Raw genomic sequence first — 15,798 nt, 5'->3', positions numbered from 1 at the left:
TTTTGGGAAATTTTTGAACATTTTTGGTGGAAAAAAAGAAATGTATGATATATCAATAGAATCACTTTAGATATTTTTAGGATTTTTTTGGAAGATTTTTACTCATTTCTTGAAAATATGTACAGGAATTTTATTGCCAAATTTGGGGGATTAAAAAAAAAAAAAAAAAAAACTTTTAAGGGAAACTTCTAAAGAATTATTGGAATTTTCTTCCTGAAGGTTTTGCAAATTTTCAGATATTTGGGTAATTTTTTTGCAGAATTTTTGGACTTTTTTTCAGACAAGGAAACAATATTTTTTGGTGCTCATGAATGAAGACAACAGGAGGGTTAATGCAAAGGAAAGTGACAGAAAGAAAAACATGCTCAGCGGGGGTGAATACTGTCAGCAGTCGATACGCTCTAATACTGTTAACCTGTCACTGGTACGTTAATGACCCTGTAAGTCTTTGACCTTTTCCTTTTTTTCTCTTCTTGCTTCGTTCACTTTCCCTTACGTTTAACATATGTCTCACCCTCATGTCATTTCCTCTCTCTTTCCCTCCCCCTTCTTTTCTCCTGTACACTCCTTTGTCTCTCCAACCATTTCACATAGAAACCAGAGCTGTCAGGACTTGCTGAGCAAAGTCTAATTCTCACTCGCCTCGTCTCTGGGTGTGGCTCTCTGGGTGTTTGCATGCCATAATTTATGACACATCTGTGGATCTTTGTGTTTTTTTTATCAACTGCGTTCCTCAGAGTTCTTGTATTTGTGTGTACGGGTGTGTCGGCTAGCAACGTCTGGGAGCATAAACACAACCGGGAACATTGTTTGCATATAGACTGTAACTGAACTTTAGGCCTGATTAATGATTTACACCAATGTGATTTGATTTGTGAATGATGCTTTTATGTTTACTTCCAGTTAACCATAGCAAACTTCATCCTCTTTATTTGACATTTCCTTGGGCTTTATGTTCCCTCACACCCTGGACATAAACAAGCCCGCTGCATTTTTAATCAAATTTCCCCCAAGAAAATGCAACTTCTTCAAATAAAAGAAACTGTTTATTGCATAAAAATACACAGACTACAAAAAATAATTCATACTACAGCAGAAAACCAGCTGGAATTTCCAATGAGACATTCCCTATAGTACAGTAATGATTTAAAATGCTGGCGTTGAAAACAGAGACTCATTCCCACAAGCAAAAGCACGTTTCCATCTCGATCTCCGTGACATGCAGTGTAGCGTCTTCAAGTGTAAAACTGCCTGAATCTGGACAGATTACTGGTTAAAATGATAAAATCACAGGAGGCTATTTAGGCAGACATTTGCTGCGCTAACAACCTAAAAGAATCCAGGTCACGTCATTAAAGCAGAAGTTGGATTATGGAATGAAAATCAGCTGTCAAGTCTCTTTTATCATCGTAATTCTCTTTAGAACTCTTATTTGATCTTGTTTGGGCATGAACAGAGTAAGCAAAACCAGACTGACTAGTTGGATTGAACATTCGAGGTTTCAGCAACACTGAAGAAGAAGAAGCTAAGGCACAGGTTTTACACACAGCAGGTCAGAAGATTGGACAACTTGGCCTCAGTATCTCAACAAACCAGCACACGGTTGGCCAAATTTGCATCATCAGACCCTCGAAAATATATGCTTGGTTGTCCCTCTGCGACTGAAACACGAGTAAACCTTCTGTCTAAACACACAGAACACAGAATTAACTTCTAAATTTAAATTGTTCCCTTTAAACCAAATTTTTTGACATCATTTATTAAACAAGGCCATCTCGAAAATGTCACAATATTCATTTACAGGTTTTAAAATAACTGTTTTCTTTAGGGGAATATTGCAAAAAAAAAATCATTTGATCAAATTGGAAAATGGAAAAACCGAGTAGTCAAGAACATTTTTGAGTAAGAGTATGTTTTAACTATGAAACTCAGTGGAAATTCATCTTAACATTGCTTCCCTCTTCCACCTCTTCTTCCTCTGTATCACATCAAGCATCACGCCACACGTCTGCTCATGAAGTGTATTATTAATAGCGTTCACAACACGTCCAAAGACAGCACAGCAAACTCCCACACTAACACCCCCTTTGGTAATAGCAAGAATACAAAACTCTGGAGACAAACAGCAGATAAGAAAACGCATAAAAAACGTGCAAACACAACCGTTAAAACTACATGTACATTTCTATATATGTATAGATTACATTCAGCTTGAGTCCAAACCTTTGCTTCCTTCTCCCTTTATGCACAACAACATACTGAAAAAAAAACTAACTATAAAACACAGGACAAAACCAAATGATGACGATTCATCTTCCAGCCTGTGCAAAAAGATTTCAGATTTCTCATCTACAGAGATTTTCGGAGATAAATCAGGTGAAAGCTGTGTTTGTTTTTTAACACCTAACAACCTCCTTTGAGTTAAGCGCACTTGGGTGATCTTTGCATTGATGGTTTAAAAATACAGATAAACTGAGAAATATGTGGGAAAAAAATGGTAAAAACACATTTCTGAAGATGCCGACTTAATCTAAAATAGAGGTTTGTACATTTAAAGCAACCTCCAGTCACAGTCCACACCAGCTAGAATCCCTCTCTGCTTCACTCCCAGGACGACGGATGAGAAGCTTCCCATCGCTGAACCCGAATTATCTGAACTAAGCCATCGTGGATCTTTGGTGAATCGGGACGGTGTGAGAATGTTCAACGGCCAGCGCAGATCCAGCTCCAGAGTGAAAAGTGGAAATGGCTGTAACTGGGTGGTGTGTGCAGGTTTTGTTCCTTTTTTGGTCTTTAGGCGGAGGAATAGATGTATTTGACCTTGGCGTTGCCGGTGAGGTCGTCCTCGTAACGCGGCAGGCAGCAGAAGAGGATGGCGCAGCCCAGGGAGAGGATGGTGGCGCCCCAGCCGAAGCCGTAAGCCCAGGTGTAGAAGTAGTTGCCCTCGAAGATCAGGTCGTTGAACTTGACGGGGTAGATGATCAGAGCGATGACCTGGAGAATCACTGCAGAGAGAAAAAGAGACCAACAAGGTCTGAGTGATCAGTCCGACAGCTCAACAAGTCGATGCAAGGGAGGGACAGGTTTTAATGGCACTAAACTGCAATTTGTGTTCAAAAAATACTCGACTTCACCTGTTCCCCTTCTGCAACACTTCACAACATGCAAAAGAGCACAAATAAAGCAACAGATACGGAAATCTTTGATGAAAAAAACAAAACTGTTGCTGAAAATCAGCCTCTAACCTTATGAACCCCAAAACCCATCAGCAGGTTTGAAAGACAAGCTATCTTCCTATAAAATAAAATAAAATAAATGCTAGTAATCACTAAAATGACAACATTAATCAGAGCGAGACACTAGAAAAACAAAAAGAAGTGACGGATATTTAACTTTCCAATGAGAGTTTCTCAAAATCACGTTACAGGACATGTTTCATTCAAAAATTTGCCAAAATTAAACACTTTGCAGGAACCAGTTTCTAATAAAATGAAAAAATTCTGCATTTTTGGATGCCGCTGTGAAGCCATTAGTGACTCTGCTGTGACTTACAGTCTTGTGAAAACAAATCAGATTTCTGACAAACTGGGCTGAACTGCAGGCAGTGTTTACACATAAGAGATTATAGAAAAGTATGGAAACAAATAAAAATTTTTCATTTTCCCAGTACTTGTCACACACGTGGGCACTTAATTCTAGGTTTTTACATTTTTTGTAAAATAAACCCAACTTTATTTTTTTCTTTTTTTTCACATTTTATTAAACCCTCCCTTTGTCCTACAGCACAGAGGACACTTTTCACTTCTCTCTGCTCATAAACATTGTTGTGCTGTTTCCATAGAGGTGAAGGACTTCAATGAGAAGAAAAACACTCTGGCAGAGGCTCAGAAGGTTAAAATACAACACCAGTGAGATGAAAATCTGTTGGACTCTTTATCACAACTTTTTTTCCTCTCTCATTTTTATATGAAGATTTCTAAGTATATAGAAGATTTATAAGTATATAGATAATGCTGCATGTTAATGACTGCATTCAGTTCAACAATGTGAACATTTATTCTAGATATAACTTCATGGAAATTAGTTTGAAAGATGATAAATGACAAATTACTTCCAGAGAACAAGACACAGTATCCATCAGATTAATCAGATAACTAGTATAATTACAATGTTTAAATAAACAAATATCTGAATAACACGTTGTAAAACCAAACTTATAAAACCATTATAGAAAACAAGCAAAACAAAAGGCGACATGCTCAGTCAGTCGTGTATCCCAGCAACACTAACAGCAGGGTGTGGAAAATACCTTCACAAGAGAGTGCAAGAGTTACATCAACACATCAGCTCTGGCACTGATCGCTGCCTGTCACAGTTTCCACACAATTATTCTCCAGAAATGCTCTCATTTGCTATTCGCTGTAGTTTCCTGTGACTGAATAATTGCCAAAAATACCAAGAAAGATAAAAAGGAATTTCACAATTATTTTGCTTTGGCTGTTGTCCCCTCAAGCAAAGTCAGAGCGATTCGATCTCTTCTCTACATCTCAACACAAACTCAGAAACACACCAATAATTGCTAAATTTGTGCCTCTTCAGCTTTATCTCTCAGGAGTTTGTACCCATTAAATGTAAGAGGAGTTAAAGGTTTCTACTTCCTTTGTTTTTACCTATTTGTACAAATTATTGCTGGCTATTTTCCAGTTTAGCGTTTAGACTGTTAGGTGCATTTTCTAGCCTTCCAGGCAGCTGTGGTTTCATTTCGCGTCCGAATGTTATGAAAAACATCTTGTGGAGACTTGACAAGAAACTGAGGAGTGTCACCTACAATCTTGTGGTTATTTTTGGCACCTTCAATGTAAAGGATTGGTGCCAAACTTCCTGGAAAATCACCAACGGAATACACCGTTCAGCACCACCATAAATCAGTAAAAGTCTCCACGTGACTTTAAATAACAGCTAATAATGAGAAAACAACAAGTATTCTGCAGAAGTGTCAAACTTCTTGAACCCACTGACATCTGTCTCTCTTTAAAGATATCTATTATATTGAAGTGAAGTTGGAAAAGTGCATGAAAAATGAATGAACAACAATAATATTTCCATTTTATGTCACTTTGCGGCCATAAAAACAACTTTACTTGATGAAAACATCATATAACTTAATTTAAGAGCTAAAAACAAGCCCTTAGAGATTATTCTACCTGTGATATTGTCAAATAATCCCCCCTTAAGGATACTTAGGAGGAAAAAATAGATGTTAAGTTTAACCCTCGTGTCGTCCTGTGGGTCAAAATTGACCCATTTTAAAGTTTGAAAATGTGGAAAAAACATATTTTCACATTGAAACTTCTGATGTTCACATTTTCAACATTTTTGGGAAATTTTTGAACATTTTTAGGTGGAAAAAAGAAATGTTAAAAATGTTTCTTAAGAACATTCACAAAAAAAAAAAATCAACCAAGATCCAGCGAATTTCGCTGGATTTTGGTTGATTTTTTTGTGAATGTTCTTATGAAAATATTAGAAGTTTTACTGATATATATGGAATCACTTTAAATATTTTCAGGATTTTTTTTGGGAGGATTTTTATTCATTTTTTGAAAATATTTACAAAAATTTTCTTGCCAAATTTGGGGGATTTTTTAAAATAAAACTTTTCAGGGAAACTTTTAAAGAATTATTGGAATTTTCTTCCTGAAGGTTTTGCAAATTTTCAGAAATTTGGGGATTTTTTTTTGCTGAATTTTTGGATTTTTTCAGACAAGGAAACAATATTATTTGGTGCCTGTAAATGAAGACAACAGGAGGGTTAAGAAGGCTGCTGTGACACGTCAGGAACAATGATGTTGATTGTTCATATCCTCCAGAGATCATAGGCAGAGAATTGTTGTGCTGATTAGATAAAAGCACTAAAGAGGGATATTGTAAGTGTACTTATGGTCTGTGTAGGACTTTTCTCTCCCTTTTTTTTCCAACTGAGTCATCTGCGACACCTTCTCAGAACCTGCAACGGCGTGAAACAAGTTCTAACTACTTAAAACTCCCTGTGGCACATTTAAAATAAACACGGCAGGAGATGTGAATCAGGACTGGCAGCTTCACCTGCATGTCTGTCAGCGATAACCTGGATGACTGTGTGTTTGTTCCTTATCTCAGAGTCTCTGTTGGGTGGGGTGAGTCAGATAAACCTTCATTAAACTCGCACACATCGTCATCATCTTGACTCGTTTTTCTGTGGAATCCGTATGTCGCCGTTATCTTCCGTCCCTCCCATGTATGATCCATCCCTTCTCAAGAAAGACACACTTTACTGTCATCTATTTTCATCCCTCTCAATCCCTTTTATTCATACTGTTAACTTTTGTTTCTCTGGCTCACCTTCATGTCTCATCCCTCCCAGCCTGTTGACACCCAGAACAATGACGCCTCTGGCATTGAAGAGGTTTCGATAAGTTTTAAAGTCTTAGTTAGTCAATTTTACAAGGAGATTTTTCAGCGAAGCCATTACAAATAATAACAAAAACTACATTAATGTTGATTATAAACATAAAAGATTAAGGCTGGGAAAAACAAATTGCAAATAAAGTACTGATTAATGTGTGTTTGTAGCAAAAATGTGGCAAAAACTGTGAAGTAGTGAAATGTGATTTCAACTGTGGCCTTTCTGAGTATTTTACTGAGGCAAAGTTTTTGTTAATGTTGTTTGGAAATATGATTTGCTCAGTGAAATGGTAGATTTTAGTGTTTGGTTTTCTCAAAATCAGATTTTAAAAACTTAAAAGTTCACAATTGGTGCTTTTGAACAGAATAAAGCTGATTATGTGCCTGAAATCTGACTGTCATAGTTGTACTTCAGTTGAAAATTCAATTAGAAATCCAGGAATAATGTCCCGGTTAGACGACTTCAGGGGCTTGGATCTAAAGACTCATGAGTGGAAAACCTTACTCGATGCCACCAGGGTTTATTAAAACATTCTGTTTTATTTTAATGTCAGTATCGATCCTTTGAACCCACCAAATATGCTGCTCTGTGTTTTAAAAACGGAACAAAATGCACCGTACAGATGATCATTTTCAGCTAATTTAGTTATTTATGCTGAGTGTTGCTCTCGGTGTAGTTGGAGCTAATTTCAAAAAATGTTACAGTATTTTTCTACCAGCTCCATTTAAATACATTTAATTAATGTCCAGATGTGTTAGCGATGACAAGCACAGAAAGTGTGTGCGTCTACTTACCAACAATGATGAGCAGCACTCCTACGACGGGCAGCATGCTGATGTTGAGGTTACACATGGCCAGAACGGAGAGGATGAAGGCGAGGATGAGGATGAGGAGGCCAATGATCATTAGAGCAGCCACTGCCTGGGCCCAAGCTGGAGGTCAACAGAAAAAATTATAATTAGTCTCAAGCTTGTAAACTGAGATAAGGCTTTGTAAACTTTTCCATATCAGTCTTAAAATGCCGATCCTGAAACTGCACTACATAAAGAGCACAACTTTTACATTTTCCAAGTTGATTTTGTCACTTTTTTCCCCTAAATGCTAAATTCAGACCATCCGAACACCACAGTCCAAACAGAAGATGATCTCAGTCACCTTCAGTTATTACTGTACACTGAGTTTATGAACTTCCTGTGCCCTGAGTTTCGCCTGTCAGGCTGCTCAGCTTTATTAGGCAACGTTTTTACAACTCTACAATTTTTAATATAATCTATTTGTATTTACAAATTACAAATAAACATCTGACATCATTCTAAAGATGTCAATAGCATACAATATTACAGATTAATGATTTTACTGTCAGCAGATCACTACTTCCCATGGATTTTGTTCTTGTTTTTCCTCTGTGTTCTTACTTCAAAACAAACCAACATCCTTGTACAGAAACACAGAATTAAAGAAGTAACTGCTTATTATATAGTACTTTATGTATGATTGAAGTAAAACATTTGTCCAGCAGTAATTATTTCTGACTGATCTGTGTACAGATTGCTGATAAAAGAAATGTTTATTGTGCAACGTGACAACACGGTGTTTAGTCACTACTGCAGTTCTAAAGAACGTTTTCTCACCACTGATGGCTTAAACTCATGACAGCACCATCTGTAAAGTTAGTGAAAAGCCAACTTTAGGAAAGAAGGCGACACACCCGCCACACCCTTAACAAAACTTCACTTCTTCTGTGACGTCTCGAGACACGACGCGTAATTCTAAGGAACTTGGAGCAGAAAACGTGCACCTCCTGTGTGTGATTTTTGATTTTTGAGATGAAAACTGTTGAGACAGATGCTCAGAGTGGCACACTCTTCGTACAAATGTCAGAAAAAGCTGCTGTTGTGTGCAGAGAAGCTTTTAGCATGTATCATTATCTCTGTCAGGAACTTCTCCTGCCTCTAAAAACACCTGTTGACTGTGTTCTCAACAGGTTTCATGTGCATCTAGGATTAAAATAAATACGAAGCATTAAGGTTACCGCAAGCATGCAGCATGATGATCGGTCACATAAAGATTATTGCAGGTAATCCAAAGATTTTTACATATTCTGACACCAAACTGCGTGTCATTGTGTGGACTTTCAACACACTGTTACACCCAGTTCACTGATACTGGATCAGCCAACACCTTAAATTATTCACAACCGTGTGTGTGTGTGTGTGTGTGTGTGTGTGTGTGTGTGTGTGTGTGTGCGTGTGTGTGTGTGTGTGTTCAGGTAAAGCCCTACCTGCCTCAGCCAGAGGCAGTTCTCTCAACATGCACACATCAGACTAGTTCGACAGGTTCGATCTTCTCTCACAGTCACAGTAATGCTAACTGGCAGTCAGGCTCCCAAACAACGCTCTGTTCCTCTTTTACTCCACAGCGGACTCTCAAACACGCTCACGTTGAATTTAGATGACCGAGTTCAGACTTATCCTGAGCTTCAACATCACAAACTTAACATTACTGCAGTTTTAAAGTATTCATGTGAAGGAGAGAGAATCGAATCCACACTTCAAGAAGAAAAAGATTTAACAGAAACAAAGAGAAAATGTTAAAAAAGTGATATGGTGCTACTAAAAAACTTGTTTTATAAATACGACAAATATGTAGAAAATAAAAGCAGCTGTGCATTGACATGGCTTCATTGTTACTCCTGATGATTCCTCATCTATATACAATATGATTAGCTGAATAGCGCACATTAATGACTGTTGATTAACAGTTAAAACAGTCTCACAATGACAGAAATCAGCTTCTTCACATAATATTTTAGTCACATTATTTTTCATTAAAGTAATAGGTTCCTTTTTCCCAATATAAAAGCACAAATGTGCATTTTTAATTTGTAAAGATCCAGTAAGGATCAGGTTTCCTTAACATAACCGATGAAATTATGTGGTGTGATGTTTGGGTTATTTCTCTTCCAAAAACAGCGTTTAGACTACTTCTACATACTTACACTGTGCTAATAACACCCAGCCCGGGGTCACTTTCAAGTCATAATGTGCAAAATCCACCAGCAAAACAAAGAAAGGTCCCTCACTGGTTTTAAATTGAAGTTCTTTAAGTCCTGGAGGCTGGTTTAGCTCCCAGAAATAATCTAAATACAGGACAGATGTGTCTAACACACTGCTTAATCCTCTGAGTCTCAAAATCCACCAACAGGTTTGAAAGACGTTCACTTTTTCAAAAATGGCCAAAATTACACTCTTTAGCTTACGGTCCTTGAACTAAACATGTGTGACATGCAGTTGGAAAACTGACCAAATCTAAGCTTAAAATGGGAATTTTTCATCAAAATCACTTCAATCTACATGTCCCCTTTAAACATCTGCCAAAAATAAACAAAACAAAGAATTCTGCACTATGAGGTTCAGACTGATGTCCTCAACAGAACCGTGGAGGATCATTATTCTACCTGTTAAAACCTGCTTCTTTATCTCCTCTGACTTTTCCCACAGAGTTGGTGTCTTGTCTCGACTCCAGACAGAACTGGGTTTAGGTATTAAGGAACATACATTTTTATGTTTTCTCTATTTTCTATTTGGTATATTTACAATTGGTGTTCTCTAGGAAAAGATTTTCTCATCCAAAGACTTAGTTAAATGCACAAAATAATGCTGTAGCTCCACTGTTTTCTCACCAACTCCTTCTGTGTAAAACGTCTGTTATAGTTTGGTGTTGTTTCACTGTCTACTCCTGGGTTTGTTTGTGTGTTTTTAACCCTCCTGTTGTCCTCATTTAAGGGCACCAAAAAATATTGCTTCCTTGTCTGAAAAAAAAATCCAAAAATTCAGCAAAAAAATCCCCCAACTTTCTGAAAATTTGCAAAACCTTCAGGAAGAAAATGCCAATAATTCCTTAAAAGTTTCCCTTAAAAGTTTTATTTAAAAAAAAAAAATCCGCCCCAAATTTGGCAAGAAAATTCTTGTAAATATTTTCAAAAAATGAGTGAAAATCTTCCAAAAAATGAGTAAAAATATCTAAAGTGATTCCATATATATCAATTTGAAAATGTGGACATCAGAAATTTCACGGTGAAAATATGTTTTTTTCCACATTTTCAAACTTTAAATTTGCAAAACCTTAAGTAGAAAAATTCCACAAATTCCTTGAAAAGTGAGCAAAAATCTTCCAAAAAAGTCCTAAAAATATCTAAAACGATTACATATATATCAGTAAAACTTCTAATATTTTCTTAATAACATTCACATAAAAACTGACTCGACTTGATTTTTTTGTGAATGTTCTTAAGAAACATTTTTAACATTTTTTTTCCACCAAAAAAATGTTCAAAATTTTCCCAAAAATGTTGAAAAATGTGGACATCAGAAGTTTCACTGTGAAATTTTTTTTCTCCACATTTTCAAACTTTGAGAACACAAGGGTTATAGAATGTTCTGTATCTAATACACAATGTGAAATTATTGGGTGTGTCATCGGTGAGCACTAGAACTGTCTGTCCCAGTCACTCCTACCTGATGCCAACCAGCTGTTCAACATCTGGTTCCCTCCTCTGGTCACACCTGAGGGCATCGGTCTACTTTGACACATTTTTAAACTATTAAATTATCACTACATGCACCTGCAGTGTTTCTAAACACACGCTGACTTCCCCTCCAACCTCAGCCTCCGACAAAAGTGTTGGTTCTACCAGTAGAGAGACTTCTCTGAACCTTCAGATCTGGTCTTACAGTCGAGGATAATTTTCATCAAACTTCTTAGAAGGCTTTCACACAGGCAGCAGGGATCAACTCGACTCCCTGCGCTCTCCTTGAAAGGGTTTTAATGGGACACCTGCCCAACCAGCGGGGCAGCAACTGGAAACACAGCACCAGTGTTTGAACTCATAGCACAGAAAATCTACCTGCTTGGTGAAGATTTAGCTGCACATAATGTTTCAACATGTGCAGCCACACACAACCCTGCACTGGAGTAAAAGAACTCCTGCTGCTGGAATCCTAAAATGATTCACACCATCTGAACTGTGATTCTTTGTGCTTTCAAATGATGCAGAGTTTGTCACTTTCCAGTCAGAATACAACGTCTGAGTGTTTCTGCATCCATGCAGGAAAGAATTAAAGGTTTAAATCAAGGCATTTCATCAAAAGTGGCACAAAAAAAAAAAATCAAACGTTGCCTTAAAGCTGTGCTGCTAATCCACTTGCAATCTTGCAAATGGATGATATAACGCACTCAACAGCATTAAAGGGCTTCACAAAGTTGCGCCACACTGCCCAGCCCTTGGCAACCTGAGTCATGATTCACATTAAACCGCTGATTATCTGATTCCCATACGTTTGTCTGATGACGCACCAAAGCACAGAAACACGTTTACTCCACGTGAAAGCAGCTGGAAATACAGTCGTTTCTTCAACACAAAGAAAGGGCGTGAACGCTGTGGAGGCGAGTGTGCTTTCAACATCCTGCTTCTGTACGCACCGGTCATGTTTGTTTCCTCGGTTTTCAGAACATTCCCCCCCAAAGTATTTAGGCCGGAGGAACAACAGGGCAAGAATGTATCCTCCAAGCAGCCGGCAGTCTTTTGTTTAACTAATTCAACCCTACTGAGACTAAAGAGAAAACAGCAAAACTACTTCAAATGAGATCAGAAAATACCCAACAAATACAGCAGATTCTGTTTTCAGCCCTCACATGATGAGTTAGACTCATGAAAACTACAGAGAAACATTAGTTTTTTCTATAATGACTGTTTAGTTCACACTGATGATTGTTTCTGTTGCAGACTCGAGCAGCACGTTCAAAATAAACCATCATCTAAAGCAGCACTCGTGAACATTTTCATCATATATCTAACAATTATTTTCTCCCTTGGCTAATATTAGACAGAAAAATACAGTTAAAATGCTGATCCAAGTGTACTGGACCACAAAGTGTTGTCTTAAAATGGATGTTTGGTCTGATTAACAGGCCAAAACCCAAAAAATATTCATGAAAATCCTCCTTTGTTTATTTTTTTTTCAAAATAGTTGCCAATTTATTTTCTCTAATCATTTCAGCTGTAATTCGAGCAATATACAGTCACAAAAATACACATTTTCAAGTGACTTCTCAAAAAATTCGGGTTATTTTTACTGAGAATACTTTCATGCAACTGACAACAATTTCTAGAGTCAATATTACTTCTCATTTTTTAAATGTTACCTTATTTTCACATAATGATGTTCACTTGTAGTAATATAACTCACTCAAATCCTACTGCTTTTCCATGAGGCACTGCACTCATCCTCAAGTTATGTAATTCCTTTATTTAGTTATCTTATCTTACATGCTACAGTCAAATTATCACTTAGTAGCAGATGTGGCCTTGAGGCTGGGATTCAGGATGAGTTTATATGCAGCCAATAACCAGGAATATTGAGTCTCTGCAGGAGAAATTACAACACTAAGCAGTAAAATGCAACAAGTGTAAGCTTTGTGCAGAGAATTACAACAGAAGTTGAAGCTAGAAGTGTTTTTTTGAACCCGTCTCTGTGAGCTTGAACAGGCTGCAGATCCCAACATGGAGCTGCATGCCATTAGCCAAACTAGACGACGACCTCCACGGAGTCTGATAAGAGCTACAGTGCTGCCTTTGTTAGTGACTGAGGGTGTGGAACAACAACAATACAACCTGAGAAGGAGAACACAAGTCGGTTCTGTTCGTAGCCACTGATCTCCATGTGTTTGAGTGACTTCTGTGTCTTTTGTTGGACCTCGATCCTCATGGAAAACCTCATAAAACAGCTTCTCTTTGAAAATCCAGGGAACACGTCTGACTGACAGCCATCTTAAAATGTGCCCCTCATTTGCTTTTTGGGAATGTGGGTCAAAAACGACTTCAAATATTCAGAATATGTGTTTTGCTTGTGAACGTTTGCCCTCGGCGCACAAAGTCGAGCAGTTTTACAGGAATGAGGTTTATTTGAACCTTCCACAGAGGTGTCGATTTGCATCTGTCCCCCATGAACAACAACAAAGAAGCCGAGGATTTCTATTTTCAAAAGCTGCTCTGATGTTTGCTCAATGTGCTTGAATTGTGTTTTCCTTTAGATAAAGTCATTTGCACCATAAATTTAAGCAGAAAATGCATAAAAATTCACCAAAAAGCAGGAAATCTAGCGTTTAAAGCTTGAACCCAGACCCCTAAATGTATCCGTGCAATGTTTAAACAACCTCTAGACCTATGCACAGAGGTCTGATCTCTCATTTCTGATTAGATATTAGTTCAAATTAGCTGTTTTTTCACAAGACAAAACCATAACGCAGCAGAAATGGAAACATGAATGGAGCCGCACTGAAAATGTTGGTATATTTGAATCAATATGACACTGATCTCATAGTAAATCACTATTTATAATAAAATCAGATTAAAGAAGATTATTTTCCAGCAGTAGTAGGTCTTTATATAGCAGCAATTCACAACTGAAGTCCCCTCAGGACACTTCACACAGTGAGGTCAAGGCCTCATAATATTATATTATAGAGAGAAAACTGGCAATTGTATTTTAGCGAGCGCTTAGTGACACTGATCAAGGGTTCAGAGCTGAGATCTTTACAACAGAAACACTTTATAATCGGATCTGTTTCATAATAGCAGTTTGAATTCATTACTATACTGCTGTCATAACCGTATCAGTTCTCATTAAAGGATTATGTAAGGTTAAGATGATACAAACAGGTGTCACATTAAAGGAATAAAGCTGCTTGTTTTTGTTTATTTTTGTTGCTTTTAAAAATAATGTATTTTGAAACTTTCTTCCCGTCTTCTTCCATCTGTGGCTCTTACTGCACTTGAGGTTGTGTTTGCTGGGTTATTTTGCATTTGTGGCCTGCAAATGTGTCTATTACAAAGAACAAAATGTAAGTTACTAAAGTGGTTGTGTATTTTAAAAGCAGATAGAAATATATGGTGGAAAATGTGTCAAAAATGAGTTTTTTGTTTTTAGATTTCTTCATCTTCTTCCATCTGTGGCTCTTACTGCAACTGATTTGGGGTTTTTAAGGTTATTATTTATTTGTTTTTGTCCTGTGATGTTCAGAAACAAACTAATGTATGAATCTGTCAATATTTGAAGAACTACTTCTCCTAGTTGAGAATTTAAAGTGAACTTTGGGAGGACGTTGGAGGAGTTTTTGTGCACCATCTGCATGAATCCTCCGTCCTTTCTTTCTGTTTTTCTTTCTGCCTCAGATGATAAAAGAGGAGTTAATCACAGTGGTGAGCAAAGTTCATTGTGCCTGCCTGCCTGTGTCTGGATAGCAGGCCTCCCTCCTCCTCCCCTCAGCCTGCTGGAGTTCTCAGAGGTCGACTCCCTCAGGTTGCACTAGGTTGCATTTCTCAGACACTGACTCATGAGCTTCTATTCAGATCCATCCATTCACTCTTATTTTTCTTTCTTTGGATAATGTTCGGTGTGAGGTGTATAATCGGACACTTACAGTGCTCCATGAGCGACTTGCAGTCCCAGTTGCCATTCCTGCCTCGGCACTGATCCCACATACTGGCGTAGTGAGTCCTGGCGTCCTCGTCCTCGACCCATCCCGACTGGGCGGCGATGGCGATAATGTCAAATATGATGGCGAAGACCAGCAGCAGGGGCACGATCCACCTGCATCGAGGGTAGGCGATCCCGCAGCGGAACATGACCGACGATCAGAAAGCGTGGAGCGGCGGAGAGAGAAGGACGAGCGGCGGAGAGAGTTTCTAGTCCGTCCCGGTGTGGCGTGCGTCTTTGCGCAGAGCTCAATGTGAGCGTCTGAGGTGTGGATAGGAGATAAAAGCCAGCCCCACCCGAGAGTGAAATGCAAGCCCTTAGCCAGGTTTAGGACCTGAAGGGCTGGGCTTGTTCGGCTGGATCAGGCCCAGCCCAGCTCACTGTGTCATATTACACACCGAGGAAACACGCCGGGGAGCCACTTTCTCCTCAGCCCTGACGCCCAGGACTGACGTTTGCAGCGGTACAGTTTGGTTTCCAGGTGAAGGATTACAACAGGTAGGTCTGGACCGGACTGAGCAGGTGGGTGGAGAGAGGTGAGGCAGACATAGAGAGAAAAGGCAGCAAATGACAGAATGATGATGCACCACGTTAAGCTGCCACAAGATGGCAACCCAGATCAAACAAGACAAAAACATCATATATACAGTATATATATATATATATATATATATATATATATATATATATATATATATATATATATATATATATATATATATATATATATATATATATATACACACCACCAGTCAAAAGTTTAGACACACCTGATCATTTAATGCTTTTCCTTTATTTTCATGTCTATTTACTTTA

The 15,798-nt window shown here is 38.1% G+C and overlaps 1 protein-coding gene across 1 annotated transcript; it reads right to left on the bottom strand.

Moving 5' to 3' along the window:
- Positions 1-1,024: 1,024 nt before the first annotated feature.
- On the bottom strand, positions 1,025-15,406 carry perp (p53 apoptosis effector related to pmp22). The gene is made up of 3 exons (XM_023290458.3): positions 14,927-15,406; positions 7,240-7,377; positions 1,025-3,005 (listed from the first exon to the last, which is right to left on the bottom strand). The coding sequence occupies exons 1-3, from the start codon at positions 15,129-15,131 to the stop codon at positions 2,794-2,796; spliced, it is 555 nt and encodes a 184-aa protein (XP_023146226.1). The 5' UTR covers positions 15,132-15,406; the 3' UTR covers positions 1,025-2,793.
- Positions 15,407-15,798: the final 392 nt, after the last annotated feature.

This window comes from Amphiprion ocellaris, chromosome 16, assembly GCF_022539595.1.
Source record: "Amphiprion ocellaris isolate individual 3 ecotype Okinawa chromosome 16, ASM2253959v1, whole genome shotgun sequence".
NCBI lineage: Eukaryota > Metazoa > Chordata > Actinopteri > Pomacentridae > Amphiprion > Amphiprion ocellaris.
The sequence above is the reverse complement of the archived record's forward strand: the minus strand, read 5'-3'. Positions and strand labels throughout refer to the sequence as shown.